The sequence below is a fragment of the Amia ocellicauda genome, chromosome 19 (assembly GCF_036373705.1).
Source record: "Amia ocellicauda isolate fAmiCal2 chromosome 19, fAmiCal2.hap1, whole genome shotgun sequence".
Lineage (NCBI taxonomy): Eukaryota > Metazoa > Chordata > Actinopteri > Amiiformes > Amiidae > Amia > Amia ocellicauda.
This window is the reverse complement of record NC_089868.1, coordinates 21,260,054-21,277,177: the sequence shown is the minus strand read 5'-3', so window position 1 is coordinate 21,277,177 and position 17,124 is coordinate 21,260,054. Positions and strand designations below refer to the sequence as shown.

Below are 17,124 nucleotides of genomic sequence, written 5' to 3'. Positions count from 1 at the left end.
ACAAAAAACAAGATGAGAGAAGTATTTTGTAAAACACACACCATCTAATAAAATCTGAACATTTTATAAAAATGAGATATTAACAACATTCTTAACAAATTACTCATAAAATATGTTGTAAATCAAATATGTTGTAAGTCGCCCTGGATAAGGGCGTCTGCCAAGAAATAAAAATAATAACAACAATAATAAAATAGCGTAAATGTTTACAAACTGGAATGCAAATAAATAGCAGAATAATAAATAAAACAATAACAATAACAATAATGGCAAGTACATCAAAGGATGTGTATAGTATGCAAATGTATATACTAATTGCCTTCATTGACATAAAGTACATACAGTAAAAATGATAAAATAATTCAGTGTATTAGGTGACACACTATTAATATTTTTGAACCTTTTAAAAATGTATTTGAGATTTACTTGCAATGATTACATTTAAATGTTCAACAATTAAAACATACTGCATTTATGCACACTGTACAAAACATAACTAGCAGAGTTCCCAAACAGTATTGCAGAATAACAGGGTTTTGCTGCCCTCTGCTGTGATAATCTCCACTATACTTACCATTGTTATAAATGAATTGCTGAGGAAGTGGGTTGAAAATGTAAGGATATTATTTAAACAAGATGTTTGAGCAGAAAACAGCCCCCTTGTAATCACGTTTGTGATTCAATCTGTTTTCTGTACTAAAAGTTCACAAATCACTAAATCAGTAAAATTCACATAGAAATTGAATTTAAACTACACTACAGTACACTATTTGTATTTATGTGTATATTTTGTGAATTAGTTAGGTATTATACTCAAATACAATAGCCCCTTGTCCTGAGATATATTGGAACCACATTAATGCAGATCTTACTTGTTAAAACTAAATACAAATATACAAAATATAATTTTACTTCTAAATAAGGTGTAAAGAGAATTTGGTCATATGTTCCACTAGATGTGATCTTCCCTACATCCTGCATTTGGTGAAAAAGTTAATACCATGTAAGGATTGAATTATGAGAGCAATTCCCCAGCTATGAATGTAAATTCTTCTGACACAGAAATCATATTTACTGGCTTGACTTTTAAAGCCACTTAATCACACTTCCACATAGCTTGAGGACTATTTACCAAAACACACAATCCCCAGAGGTCAGGGTTATTTTTTTTTAAAGAGCAGGCGGGGGCAAGTGAAAATGATCCTGAGAAAGAGACTCCGGAAAACAAGTCACATGAAACACACTTTACCAGCAACACATTATCACATCATTGTAAATTATACAATTGTCTTAATGAATCAACTCAACCCTTTAGAAAACTTATGTATACAGTTGAAAAATCTGCACATTCACTTCAACTGCAACCCCAAACCCCACAACCACTGTTCACCACCCAAAAAGGCAGATTTTGTGTTTTGTATTTAAGGCAGGTTATAAATATACATTAATCACAATGATATAAATAAAGTTTCTCCTTGGGTTTCAGTCAGTAGCGGCAGCATGTTTCATATGGTTCAGCTGTCGTGCCAGGCTGTCATTGACTCATAGCCGTGGGTGGGCTGGGAGTTAGAGAATGTAAAGGTGGCAGAATGAGCAGGGTGTTTCTCTGTGGGTATTTTATGTGGAGATGAAGTATTATCATCCCATTCTGTAACAAATGATTCTGCTGATTTAAAAATGTATATTCTATTCTAAAATGATGATTATAGAAGTAGAATTATAACTGTGATTATACTTTTCATTACAGTCTTTGTTTGCACAATAGATTATTAATATAATGTATTGTATGGCAGTATGAAAGTTACTAGTTACAGTTTAGGGTAATGTAATTAGCAGTAGAAATTAGGTCAGGAGTAGTATGCATAAGGGATAGTATGTGACTGTGAGTAGGTAATAAGCAGTAGCATAAATCAGATATGTTAGAAATTACAATAAAGCATATGTATCTAATAGTACTACACCACACTACAGACATACTACACTACACTTTATTGGACTATAACACTACAGCACTACAAAAACAAACTGCAAAGAGTATTTGTTCTACAGCTGCTCACTACTTATTACTCTACATACATTGTCTGGCTTTTACCAACACCATTGCCGTTGCAGTATTTGTGCAAGGATGCATCCTAAAAAGATACACAAAACAAAAACGCAAACATAAACCACTCTTATTAAATAGTTTATTGGATTCCCGCGCATGCGTATTAGCCCAGACGCCCTTTATTTACCGACGTAGGCTGAAAAGTGCAGCTTCACGTTACAACAAAGGGGTCTCGTTGTAAACGTGACCTAAATTAACATATCAGGAGAAGCCAAAGCCCAAATCTAGAGAGTGCTCGTATCACAAATGCATCTTGTACATTAGGATAGAGCCCATATAAACTCTTGAGTCTGAGATATCTATATATGTGTGTGCATGTATTTGTAAGCATGCATGTGTGTATGCATGCATGAAACACAAAGCAAGTTGTGTATTACTCATAGTTAGGGTGTGGTACAACTCCACTGCAGTTTGAAAAAAATAAAAATCTCCATAGCAGAAGTGCTGCAAAGAAGTCCCACCCATTTTTTCACGGTCCAGGGGCCGAAGTTTCTTTAAGATAAAGGCATGCAAATTTGGGGGATAATACTGCTCTGTATTGAACTGACAGGTGACGTTTATAGCAGCTATTAATGATCTCAGTTACCAAGGCTCGGATATAGGAAGTCAGACGCTTCCTGGAGAAATCCATCGATGCACCGAAAGCTACAGACGCATCCCATCTGCAGTAGCTCCTTCCCCGCCGTCTGCCTTCACATCTTCCGCCAGAGAGCACCGCGCCAGGGCTGCACAACCATCTTTCTCCCCCCTGTGACTCGTCTTGACTCCCGGTGAAGATGTACCAGCTGGCCAGGAGGTTCGTGTTCACCGACTCGCAGTGCTTCGACGCCGCGGAGAGGAAGAAATACGAGGACCTGTTTGAGAAGCTGGACACCAACAAAGATGGGAAGGTGGACGTCACGGAGCTCAGAGAGGGCCTGGCCAGCATGGGCCTCACGTTTGGCCAGGGGGCCGCACAGGTAGCACCACAGCCCGTCAAAACAGCCCCGTCGTGACGTCTACGCGATTGCTTACGGTTTACATTTCGAAATTGACGTCATTTATTAATTGAGGTGTATGATTTAATTACAGTTGAGCGTACACTGCTTTTGTAACTTGACACAACTCGTGTGTGACTGTAAGGAAAACATGGGAGGGTACCTCTAAAACTTTAATATTGCTATTTACGTATAGCACACAACGCTGTAGAAACGTCATATTGTTAGCTGGCACGGTTTTAATGCCCCCACATAGGACACAATAATATGTGCCTACATCTGTTTATGTTTAGTTTCTTTAACTTAAGATGGTGGTGGTGAAAGTCATAAACGTGGGTATTTTTAGATAGATCATGATTGGAAAATGTGACCCAGATTTCAGAAAGTTAACACTCTTAGTGTGTCAGCCCCCATCTGCACCGCCCTGTGCTAAAACAAGGTGCTACATTTGGTAGAGGAGTAGCAAGGAACTACAGTATCCAATTACACTTTTTTTTTAATGCTGTGCCACACCTAGATAATTAGGTTAGTGTGCATGTATGTCTTAAGTGAAAGTATATTGCATACTGAACAGAGTTATAGAGCCTATAGTTTGTATCTGACCTGGTCATCCAGAACTTTTTCTCCCCCTTAAACAGCTGTCTGCCCCTTTCTTTGTCAACTTCACCCTCTCTACGTCTCCAACTCTCTGGCCAATCCCAGCAGCGCCTCAGCTGGACGCCCCTCCTTTGGGTCTTACCCCTCTGGTGGATGGCATCACAAATACAATGACGTTCAAAGTTCAGTGAAGCATGGGAGAGGGGGACTGGTGTGCTTCAATCTGAGGGACTGTTTTGATGGCAACGCAGATTTAGGACTGACAAACTGTTCTGAACTGAGGGTTCCCGGTATCAAATTTGGGACTGGTCACCATTCGCCTGTTGTCAAATTGAAATATCAAGAGAGGAGGGGAGACAGGGATAGATACATAAAGTATTTTACTGTATTTCTTTCAATATCAACATCTGGGTAATATTTGACACTTTATTTTTCTTCTGTTGAATCAAACCTACTACTGAGGAAGAATATTACACGATGGTTAGACTAAATTGGCTTTTTTGCACGACATTAAATATTGTGCATTCAGTTGTGAATCCAGCTTATGTAACAATAGATTTCCGTGGTATGTAACTTTATTTGTCTGTGCTTGTGCGGGGAAATAGTTTCTGTTTAGGTATATATTGCACAATTCTCTTCCACGGGTACACTTATCATTTTTGAATATAACTTGACTACAGAGCACATGCTTTTATATCTTAATAAATAGTTTTTGTTTTCATAAAATCGCAATGGAAAGGCACAGTGGGTGGTATCCCTGCACAGATGAGCCCACATTTAAGCAGAAATAAAGGTAGGGAAACAGAGATGGAATTCAAGTTTTCATAACTGAGATAGACATCAGCACCAAGAGAGACGATCTTGCTAGAGTGCATGAAATAAGTGCTCCTTGATTGAAATTGTGCAAAAGTAATGCAATGAATGAGCCTATTTAAAGTTGAATATAAACACAATGTGTGTGTGACACATTCCAAACCCATTTACTTATAAAGTGCACTTCAAGGGTTTCTTTACAATAATTTCACAAAGTGTTCAGACTTCCTGATTGCTCAGGAGAATAGGAATTCATAGACACTCCTATTATTTAAACAGAGAGAAACCCATAAACATTCCTACACCCTTAATCAGATGTGTTGCTATGGATATAACTTCTTCAAGTCTGTTGCAGGAGGGGGATCTCGTTTAGCCAGATTGAGTGATTTCAGTCTTTTCTTAGAGCTTAGTTGTGCCTTAACTCTAATGCAAACACAACAGCTTACTCATGTACCTAGCGTAACTAATTAAAACGAAATAGAATCAAATCTGTAAAGTCTTGTACAATCTACAAACTGTTGAAAAACGTATTCAGCCAGAATTGTGCATTCCTGTTTTGACTAGAACCTAAAACGTGTGGGAATTTGTGTGCTGAAAAGTAATTTTGTTTCAGGGAATGGCCTCAACAAAAGTGAAGCTGACACTTGGACTTTTTTTAATTCCAAATGTGTGTATATATATATATATATATATATATATATATATATATATATATACACATATACACTCACCTAAAGGATTATTAGGAACACCATACTAATACTGTGTTTGACCCCCTTTCGCCTTCAGAACTGCCTTAATTCTACGTGGCATTGATTCAACAAGGTGCTGAAAGCATTCTTTAGAAATGTTGGCCCATATTGATAGGATAGCATCTTGCAGTTGATGGAGATTCATGGGATGCACATCCAGGGCACGAAGCTCCCGTTCCACCACATCCCAAAGATGCTCTATTGGGTTGAGATCTGGTGACTGTGGGGGCCAGTTTAGTACAGTGAACTCATTGTCATGTTCAAGAAACCAATTTGAAATGATTCGACCTTTGTGACATGGTGCATTATCCTGCTGGAAGTAGCCATCAGAGGATGGGTACATGGTGGTCATAAAGGGATGGACATGGTCAGAAACAATGCTCAGGTAGGCCGTGGCATTTAAACGATGCCCGATTGGCACTAAGGGGCCTAAAGTGTGCCAAGAAAACATCCCCCACACCATTACACCACCACCACCAGCCTGCACAGTGGTAACAAGGCATGATGGATCCATGTTCTCATTCTGTTTACACCAAATTCTGACACTACCATCTGAATGTCTCAACAGAAATCGAGACTCATCAGACCAGGCAACATTTTTCCAGTCTTCAACTGTCCGATTTTGGTGAGCTTGTGCAAATTGTAGCCTCTTTTTCCTATTTGTAGTGGAGATGAGTGGTACCCGGTGGGGTCTTCTGCTGTTGTAGCCCATCCGCCTCAAGGTTGTACGTGTTGTGGCTTCACAAATGCTTTGCTGCATACCTCGGTTGTAACGAGTGGTTATTTCAGTCAAAGTTGCTCTTCTATCAGCTTGAATCAGTCGGCCCATTCTCCTCTGACCTCTAGCATCAACAAGGCATTTTCGCCCACAGGACTGCCGCATACTGGATGTTTTTCCCTTTTCACACCATTCTTTGTAAACCCTAGAAATGGTTGTGCGTGAAAATCCCAGTAACTGAGCAGATTGTGAAATACTCAGACCGGCCCGTCTGGCACCAACAACCATGCCACGCTCAAAATTGCTTAAATCACCTTTCTTTCCCATTCAGACATTCAGTTTGGAGTTCAGGAGATTGTCTTGACCAGGACCACACCCCTAAATGCATTGAAGCAACTGCCATGTGATTGGTTGGTTAGATAATTGCATTAATGAGAAATTGAACAGGTGTTCCTAATAATCCTTTAGGTGAGTGTATATACATACAGTGGGGGAAAAAAGTATTTGATCCCCTGCTGATTTTGTACGTTTGCCCACTGAATGAGAAATGATCAGTCTATAATTTTAATGGTAGGTGTATTTTAACAGTGAGAGACAGAATAACAACAAAAAAAATCCAGAAAAATGCATTTCAAAAAAGTTAAAATTATAGACTGATCATTTCTTTGTCAGTGGGCAAACGTACAAAATCAGCAGGGGATCAAATACTTTTTTCCCTCACTGTATATATATATATATATATATATATATATATATATATATATATATATACATACACTCACCTAAAGGATTATTAGGAACACCTGTTCAATTTCTCATTAATGCAATTATCTAACCAACCAATCACATGGCAGTTGCTTCAATGCATTTAGGGGTGTGGTCCTGGTCAAGACAATCTCCTGAACTTCAAACTGAATGTCTGAATGGGAAAGAAAGGTGATTTAAGCAATTTTGAGCGTGGCATGGTTGTTGGTGCCAGACGGGCCGGTCTGAGTATTTCACAATCTGCTCAGTTACTGGGATTTTCACGCACAACCATTTCTAGGGTTTACAAAGAATGGTGTGAAAAGGGAAAAACATCCAGTATGCGGCAGTCCTGTGGGCGGAAATGCCTTGTTGATGCTAGAGGTCAGAGGAGAATGGGCCGACTGATTCAAGCTGATAGGAGAGCAACTTTGACTGAAATAACCACTCGTTACAACCGAGGTATGCAGCAAAGCATTTGTGAAGCCACAACATGTACAACCTTGAGGCGGATGGGCTACAACAGCAGAAGACCCCACCGGGTACCACTCATCTCCACTACAAATAGGAAAAAGAGGCTACAATTTGCACAAGCTCACCAAAATCGGACAGTTGAAGACTGGAAAAATGTTGCCTGGTCTGATGAGTCTCGATTTCTGTTGAGACATTCAGATGGTAGAGTCAGAATTTGGCGTAAACAGAATGAGAACATGGATCCATCATGCCTTGTTACCACTGTGCAGGCTGGTGGTGGTGGTGTAATGGTGTGGGGGATGTTTTCTTGGCACACTTTAGGCCCCTTAGTGCCAATCGGGCATCGTTTAAATGCCACGGCCTACCTGAGCATTGTTTCTGACCATGTCCATCCCTTTATGACCACCATGTACCCATCCTCTGATGGCTACTTCCAGCAGGATAATGCACCATGTCACAAAGGTCGAATCATTTCAAATTGATTTCTTGAACATGACAATGAGTTCACTGTACTAAACTGGCCCCCACAGTCACCAGATCTCAACCCAATAGAGCATCTTTGGGATGTGGTGGAACGGGAGCTGCGTGCCCTGGATGTGCATCCCACAAATCTCCATCAACTGCAAGATGCTATCCTATCAATATGGGCCAACATTTCTAAAGAATGCTTTCAGCACCTTGTTGAATCAATGCCACGTAGAATTAAGGCAGTTCTGAAGGCGAAAGGGGGTCAAACACAGTATTAGTATGGTGTTCCTAATAATCCTTTAGGTGAGTGTGTATATATATTAGCTTCTGCCCCAGTAGCAACAAGAACTATATCATGGATTATTTTGCAATGAGAAATAATGCTATAATAAAGCGTATTTAGGGATATATTTATACTGTAATCACTGAAAAACTCACCTCTGTGATTTTTTTTATTTTTATAAAAAAACTCACAATTACCATTTCACTATATAATTCTGCTTAGGATGTTTTATACATTTCCAGTAGTGTTAATTTAGTGTTTATAGGGCTCTAGAGGTCTGAGTGTAGGGTCATGGGTTCAATCCCACATTAGGAACTTTACCTAGATTGCTCCAGTAGGGTCCCAGCTGTATAAATGGGTAATTGTGTAAAAAATAACGTGATACATTGTAACAATTGACAGTTGCCCTGGAGAAGGAAGAAATAAATATAATACATGTAATTTAATCAATTTCAATCTTAGCTTCCAAATATGCCAAATATTCATATTTAATATGATTCTGAACACTAGGTGGTGTTGTAGGCCCAATATTTGGTATACCTACTCAGAACTATAGAACCTAACAGCAAATTGAATCACCTAAACCTATATCATAAATTACTGTGTCAATACTTATGAAACAATGTTCTTTTCTGAAATATGCAAAACAAATGATCATACATGGAATGGTAATTAATTTCACTATGGTGATAGTAATGCCATGAGCTTCATAAAAAAGTATCTTTACATGGTGTATACTACGTAACCAATAAACGAACCAAAAAGTAACAAAATAGAGAATAATATATCTTGTCTTGATTGGAACTGCCTGCTGGGAAGTGTAAACATGCAATTTCAGAGCTGTGCAACGTGTCAGAGTTTTGCATATTACCACTGAATTTGTATTTTTTTGCATAGAGAAAATCTTCTGATAGTTTAAATTAAATTCCATATTTAAAGTATGCAGTTTTAATTTTGTATGTGATGTTTTTCTTCTTTTACTGGGACTGAATTGACCAATACATATTTTTCTTTGTTTCTCTTTCTGTTCTTAGAAAATAGTTTCATCTGGGGACAGAGATAAAGATGGGGGACTAGACTTCCTCGAGTTTACCAAATATCTCAGAGAACATGAAAAGAAGCTGCTACTGACTTTCAAGAGCTTGGACAAAAATAATGATGGTATGTCTACTGGAATTATACATTTGATTGAAGCCAATTTGAATTTCCTTGAGTTGTTTTTGATATTATTCACTTAATTATGAGTAAAAAGTATCTAGTAGTTTAGTTCTTTGAGTAAAACTGTTTTTATTTTTATTTAAATGTAAGACTAAAATATTGAATGTGCTAAGACCCATACAGTGTAGCTTGATGAGAACAAAACATGTTTTAAAATGGCTATTTGACAGAACACCCCTGATGATAGAAGAGAGTATGTTCAAGATGATTGGGAACATTTAGTTTGCTGTATTTGTGTGTGAAATATATATAAAAACAATTTAAACTGTGAAATGAAAGTAGAAGATGGCAAATGATTTTTTTCAAGTTGCTGAAGGAAAAATGTGTATGTATTTACAGTTATGAAAACTGATTTGTTGTAGGATGTATCGATGCCTCTGAGATTAAGAGCTCTCTTGAAAACCTTGGGATGGCAATAAGTGAAGAGGAGGTGCAGAAGGTTCTTAAAAGGTATACAAACATGACACCTGATTGAGTACTTATCGTGTGTTGTTTCAAAATTGTATTATGTAGTTACTGCAACATCATTTTCCTGGAGATCTGATGCAATATATAGTTGGCATGTTAAAAACAAACCATTGATATACACAACATTAAGATGTAACTTATCAGTGTATTTGCTGTTTCTTTGAAAGGTTGATCTTAAAAGTAAATGAATACTTGGCTCATTTAGCTTACTGTGTATATTACTAATGTTAAAATAAAGCAATGTGTTTTTAAAAAGTAATGTGCTTTAAAATAAATATATGATAAGGAGGTAGATGCCTGATGCATGGTTTGTTGTAACAGTGTGCACAATGCTTCTGTTTCTCATTTTAAATGTTGAGTAGTAATTTGGCTTTTCATGTTTTACGATGTTTATGTCAAATTTATTGGGTGGAGCCCGTTTTTTGAATGACATGCTGTTTCAGCAAACTTCTCCTGCACGACAGCAGATGAAACGGATAAGGAAGTCCCTGAGGACTTTCTGGAGGGGAAGTTGCTTTACAAAATGTTCTAAGCATATTTGCTTATTTTAATATCTACATGAAGGATACTTAAAATATAGGAGTGGAATATTCCCATTATGAAGTAGAGTTTGATAGAGAACTGCACATTTCATATTTAACTTTTTAAATTATAAAGTGTGTCTCAAGGATTAATTTTAAAATACCACCCAAAATAAGTATTATTTCACTTTTTCCCATAAGTATTTCACACACATTATGGTGTCACATTTCCTAGGTATGAGTTATATTGGGCAATATTAATCTATTTTCTGATTCTAAAATAATTGTAAGGTACTTTAAATGTATTGCCACATTATGTTCAGTTTCTGCGATTGCAAGAGCTACTATGACGTCAACCACATCAAATTAAAATGGATTGACTTGTCTGAAGCTGGTTTCCCCAATGAGACCTATGTATGTTCCTTTTCAACCTAAGCTGTGTAGGAGAATGAAACAATTACACTCTGATTAAGAGAAAAACAGCAGTCGAGTAAAGGCCAAGGGGAGCGATTAGCTCATTTACCCAGCCCGCTTCTTATAGCGCTGTGGGAGACTGGCCAAATAAATGGAAAGTGAATTATCTAGGATGCTACAGCAGTCTGAGCTGGGATTTGAAATGGGAGCTAAGGAAATAGGCCTCCTTAATATTTGATTAACCTTTTCAGAGAAGGGCTCATATTGCAGTAATACAATACCGTAATCAGCCGGTTTTCCTTGAAACAACCCAAAAAACATCCAATTCCAATCTTACTAGAATATCTTTATTTTTTAAGTAATTGCATGTGGTAATGGACTGGTTGTATACATTTTTTGTTACAATGAGAATACTTTAATGGTACAAGGAAGATACTGCAGGGTCGCTATCCTGTAGAGAGATACCACACTACTGCACCGTCCTGATTCAGTACACACTCATTTCCTCACACTTTTTTTTTTTTTGCGTGTCTTGTTCATTTCGTCTCTAGCATAGACGCAGATGGGACCATGACAGTGGACTGGAACGAGTGGCGAGAGCACTTTCTCCTCAACCCTGCCACTAACATCCAGGAGATCATCCGGTACTGGAAACACTCCTCGGTGAGTGTGTAGCGATGAGCATCAGACCAGTCCTCTGGGGCCAACCTCCTTCCTCTAGCAGCCTGGACGCTGGCACACAAATGGGTATTGGTCCTGTCACTCAAAGGACAAGCTGCCATTGGATTTCCACAGGGCTGTTGATCCTGCTGTGGATTACGTCAGTCTTTTGTCTGTCCTGACTAGGTATTGCCTTATAGAAATAATTTGCTCAACTGGATTAAAAAGTAGACTAATTTTAGTAATCCTCATTATTTAATTTGAACAGGCTGTAACCCACGAAACAATATGACATGTTTCTGTTTTTCGTATCCTAGTATCGCAGTGGAAGGTGTCATAATACGTTGCTTGGCTGAGTTGAGCTCTCTGCAAGTGTTATGTAAAAATGAAGTGCCAGGACAAGGTCAGATACTCAGATGCGGTCCGCTAAGCTGCTTGGCTTTCCAATTATAACTTGCAGGGAAGAATAGGGGCGGTCTGCCCTGTAATGAAGCAGTGCGTTACTTTTGAGATGATGAACATAATTGGTCATAGCCGGTCTCGTACAACTGTCTTCAAAATGTGAATGCAATGGTTTAAAATTATTGTACAGTTGGCCTAGTGTTTAACAATTGTGCAACCACACGGACAGTTTTATGCAAATGTTTTAGGCTGCCCTCACTGGGCTTTTAGATTGAATGTCCTATTTTCTTCTTCAAGGTAACCATTGAGTGGTTATCCGTTCACACGCTCGATTGGAAGTCACGGTAAAAGCACACGCCTTATCCGTCAAACTGTACTCAGGCTATGTTTATGTTCTGAAAGCAAAGGACAGCTAACCTCCACTTACACCGCAGATTACAATTGCCCTAATAGGGAGCTACAAACATTTCAGGTATTTTTTAGTATGGAAATACTCGGTCACAACATATAATTCAGATGGTTCTCTATGACAGTGGGGCTGAGAAGATAAATCTGGCTAATCTGATCTGCGATCTCCGGGAGGGATTAGTGTTTAAGATGCTATGCCGTGCTCAGGGCTCGGGGGGTGAAGGTGGGACTCAGCCATGAGAGAGGACAGCCGTGACACAGCGGAGCGTTAGGGTAGCCCAGTGCGTTTGATTCTGCGTTTGGGGCTGAACAGACATGGCTGTCCTGCAGCTGCAGAAAGGGCAGTGGTTCTTCATTGACTTTGAGGACGATGGGGCCATCTATGAAGTGGTAGGTTTTCAGAGGCAGACAGTGAGAACAAGCCTCAGTTATTTTTCAACCGGCCACTGATGTTGTGATACAGGTGTATTTGTATTATGTTGATAACTGATTACATCAAAAGAGTTTATTGCATGTGTCCAGAAAGTGTATGTCAAATTTAAACATGCCTTTTGGCCATTATAACCTGGAAGTTGTTCTGCAGAACTGCATAAGAACAATAACTAATACTTCTTACATCTTTACACATAAGCCTAGTCTTTACTTTTTCATTCTCATTCTCTAAGTGCTTATATCTAGATTGAAAGTAAAGAAAGGGATTGTCTTTTGATATATATGTGTGTTTTTATCAAGTTTTGTCCATATTTAAATCATCTGAAATTGAAACTGATTAATTTGTTTAAATCTTTTTCAGAAGCGACAGCATAACCTTTGAAGAGTGTAAGACAGCCTACTTCATATATTAAAAAACACAAATTTGTGGATGTAGACCAAACTATAAATGTATAGGACTGTAGACACTCATTTTAAAAGTAGTTCCTACGAATTGTTAAAAATAATCAAGCATAAAACAGTGCAGTTTTTTTTCTTAACCCACGCAGGTTCTGGATATTGGAGACAGTATAGCCATCCCTGATGAGTTCACAGAGGAGGAGAAGACCACGGGGATATGGTGGAGACAGCTGATGGCGGGAGCGATGGCCGGAGCTGTCTCTCGAACGGGTACAGCTCCTCTGGACAGAATGAAAGTCTTCATGCAGGTACAGAACCCCCCCTATTCTCTTAATGTATATAATATTTGAAAGTCGAGTGCATGAGTTAAATTATTAATCAAATGTTTCATGCATATAATAATTGCAGTGCACCCTTATTACACTAAGACAAATGTCATTTGTATTGCAGGTTCACTCATCCAAGACTAATAAAATAGGCCTCGTCAGCGGCTTCAAGCAGATGATAAAAGAAGGGGGGGTGACGTCTCTGTGGAGAGGGAATGGCGTGAACGTCATTAAGATTGCACCAGAGACGGCCATAAAGTTCATGGCCTATGAGCAGGTATGACCACTTCCTTCCTGAAAAGAACACTGACCTTACTTGGGTATTAGTGATCTTTTTAATTGTGTGTATTACATCGACTGTAGAAAACAGAGCTTTAATATGATTAAGGTGATTTAATTCATACAAGAGACAACCTAATTTGAAATAGGATTAACTTTATTCTTGTTTTTCTGGAAACAATTGAAGGTTATTTGAAGAAATGCCATTTTTCTAAATTGAAGGTGTTGTTTTTTTTTATCCCTAAAGCGAATTGTGTAGGAGTTATTCTTTTACCTGTGGTGGCTAGATGACAATGCAGCTGCTAAATCCTCATTACACATGAACACACACATAGACTAGAGCAGTCGCGGGCTTATCTGCCACAAGCCCTGAATAGAAGCATTATGTTGTCTGCGACATTCATTAATTCTTAATTTCAAAGTTAATTGGTATTTTGATTGAAATATGAATTTAAATAAACCTTGGCCAGTCTTAAAAGTATTACAAAAAAAAAAAAAAAATCCCTGCAGTGAAAAGTGTTTTGTTGATTAGGGTATAAAATAAGTGGAAATCCTAGGATCAAATATGAAGAAAGAGATATATTGAAGTACTGTATCTAATTATATTTTGCTTTGATTTGTGTGCACGTTTCTCAGCTGATTTGAATTGAATGGTGTTTTATTGATTTTGTCCTCACTTTGCACATTCCTTTTTTGATAGTACAAAAAACTAATTTCGTCAGAGGGAGGGAAGGTAAAGACCCATGAAAGGTTTATCGCTGGGTCTCTTGCCGGGGCTACAGCACAGACAATCATCTATCCCATGGAGGTAAGGCAACGCAGACCATTTCAGGGGACGTGTTCGGCTTTGTGTAGAATTATGGTTTGTAAAGAATGAAGTATTTTTGCTCAAATCAAAATCTTTTCATTCAGCTTTAAACATGAAGAACAAATCTTGTATTTAAAGACCATTTGACATATTACCTGAGCCTTGATCAGGTAAAGCTATTGGATGCTCTATCAATAAAAACGCGACACAACATTCTCCATCTCTGATATGACTGTAGGTGATGAAAACCAGGCTCACGCTGCGGAAGACGGGCCAGTACTCTGGGATGTTTGACTGTGCCAAGAAGATTATGAAGAAGGAAGGTGTGAAAGCCTTCTACAAAGGCTACGTCCCCAACATTATTGGCATCATCCCTTACGCAGGCATCGATCTGGCTATTTATGAGGTGTGTATGGTGGCAGGAAATGCCTTATATTTGCATACATAGTGGCCTCCTCACAAAGCTACACCGTGTTCTTGAGTGGAGGTGTAGTGCCTGTTGTGTCGATTATGCTTCCACTATGTTCATATTTCTATCTTTCTCCCTTTTCAGAGTTTGAAGAATGCCTGGTTGTCCCATTATGCCATCGATTCTGCAAACCCTGGTTTATTTGTTCTGTTGGGCTGTGGGACCATTTCTAGCACTTGCGGACAACTTGCTAGTTACCCTCTTGCTCTGATTAGGACCCGGATGCAAGCACAAGGTAATTTTAGATTGAATTCAAGATATCTAGATTTCTAGCAAATTTTTAGTGACGGATTTATTACACCTGATGTTTAGTTTAATATGAGTTCACAAAAAACTGTATAGACTTTTAAGTTAATTCAAATTACTAAAGGGAAACTGAGCGTTGTGGAAAGAAATTTGATTGTATTATTATTTGTTTTTTAGCATCCATGGAAGGATCAGAGCAGCTCTCCATGGTTGGCTTAACCAAGAAAATTATTAAAAATGATGGCTTCTTTGGACTCTACAGAGGAATTCTCCCTAACTTTATGAAGGTCATTCCTGCTGTAAGCATTAGCTATGTGGTCTATGAATACATGAAGAGCGGTTTAGGAATTTCCAAATAAGAAAATGGTGCCAAAGTTTGTGCATTCCAAACATCCTGTACGTCCCTGTGAGTTCCTGAAGTAAAGGAACGATTCAGTTTCAATTGGTTTAATACTCTGCACTGGACAGAAAATCAAGTATAGCCTTCTCAAAGGACCCCCTGGTTGATGTATATTTTGTTTGGCCAAAGGTGAGAAACATAACAAATAAGAATAATTTGAATGTTACATGTTCTTGAGATGCTTGTTTGTTAAGAAAGAAAACTTCCCTAAAGTTCAGGTGTTCAAATGAAATGTCTGTCTTTGGAAAACTGCATTCTGTTGAAAATGCTTCAATCCTACACAAACTGGTTGACTTCTACCTCCAGGAAGGATTCTGCAAACCAGCATCTCAAACAGCACTGCTATATGGAAAAGAGCCTTAAATAGGGGATGTTTAAACATAAATATTGTATAAGACTAGAATGTGCCTTTGTTTTATTGCCTTGACCCAAGTTCTGCTAAAGTGTTTTCGTTCTTTTTCCATGGACATTTATTTTTTAATGTACTTTTGTTTGCATGTTCAGTATTCTGCGGTTTATATCCTTGAATTTTTTATTTTATTTTTCTTTGAGGTGCTTCCAAGTTTATCACTTACATTAATACAAGTGACAAACATCCACTATTCTTAAATAGCCAAATATTGATTAGGAAAAATAATATATTCAGTTACAGCTTAAGTTTGTGGTCTCAGATTCTTTAACAATCAAAAGAAAATCTCCCAACTAAAGTAACAACACGTTTATATCGGAATCAGTGTGTTGGATTTGTCATGTCCTTGTTTGAAACGTGATCATCTTTTAAGAGTTACCATAAGCAATAATGTGTTGGTCTTGGTTAGCTAAGACAAGATGCCTTAATGTCTTGATGCAATTACTGTCATGTGTTTAGAGGATTTCACAGGTACACATCTGGACTGACATCTGAAATAAATGAATTATTTTAAAATCAGTGAAGATGCATTTGCATCGGATAAATGCTTGGATGTTTTATTAATAAATTATTAATTTCTTCTCTAATTACATTGACATGAAGTATATACATACGCTTTAGGAAGTTGTATATATTAGTTATATTCATCATGTTTTTAGTTTTTAATAAAAAAATAAATGCAAAAATAAAGTTCTAGCACCAAATCCAGATCACCTTAAATAGGCCCCTTTAAACACAGTTCATTCACATAGAATTGTACCTAGATTGATATTAAATACTTAATGCTTTCTTTATATGATTTTCCAGAAATATTTAATCTTTACAGAACTCTAAAAGCTAAGCATTGAGAGAGAATAGGGCAAAACCTATTAAATAAAAACATAAGTAAACCTTAGTTTAGGGTACTTTTGCCATAATTTAACTTCGCTCCTTTGTATGTAATCTCAAGAGGGTTTCTAATCTTGTTAACTTGAAAAAGCAGAGCAAAGGAACATGCAGCATATTTCATTTCAGCACTCTAATGGGGAAAATGCAATCCCAAAATGAGTTTCATCCCAGACATCCTGTTGTAAGGGTTCAATACCTACACAAGTTGTCACGATTCCAATGGTACATGTAGTCTCCTGTGGCTAAACCATTTTATTCAGCCAAGCCCCATACTGAATTGATTTCTTTAGTGCAGTGGCTACTTTTCCAGATTCTCCTGGCTCTAAAACTTAATGTATCAATTATGTAATATGAACAGGTTTGTGTTTATACTTCAAAAATTGCATTTTCCTTTATAGCTTAAGCAGATATCAATTAAATGGCACTTTTTCTAGAGTAAGACAT

At 37.8% G+C, this 17,124-nt stretch overlaps 1 protein-coding gene across 1 annotated transcript; it reads left to right on the top strand.

Annotated features, from left to right (window-relative positions):
• Positions 1-2,519: 2,519 nt before the first annotated feature.
• slc25a24 (solute carrier family 25 member 24) lies at positions 2,520-16,311 on the top strand. Its single transcript, XM_066692627.1, has 10 exons — positions 2,520-3,066; positions 8,968-9,094; positions 9,514-9,601; positions 11,106-11,217; positions 13,005-13,163; positions 13,306-13,458; positions 14,161-14,268; positions 14,507-14,674; positions 14,822-14,972; positions 15,161-16,311. Exons 1-10 carry the CDS (start codon positions 2,884-2,886, stop codon positions 15,340-15,342), a joined length of 1,431 nt encoding a protein of 476 aa, XP_066548724.1. The 5' UTR covers positions 2,520-2,883; the 3' UTR covers positions 15,343-16,311.
• The last annotated feature ends 813 nt before the right edge of the window (positions 16,312-17,124 follow it).

What these genes read in the sequence shown, in the direction of transcription:
- slc25a24 (XM_066692627.1), top strand. Translation starts at nt 2,884, where the DNA reads ATGTACCAGCTGGCCAGGAGGTTCGTGTTCACCGACTCGCAGTGCTTC. An exon ending in TTGGCCAGGGGGCCGCACAG is followed by an intron (nt 3,067 to 8,967) that starts GTAGCACCACAG and finishes TTCTGTTCTTAG; the next exon opens with AAAATAGTTTCATCTGGGGA. An exon ending in GGTACTGGAAACACTCCTCG is followed by an intron (nt 11,218 to 13,004) that starts GTGAGTGTGTAG and finishes TAACCCACGCAG; the next exon opens with GTTCTGGATATTGGAGACAG.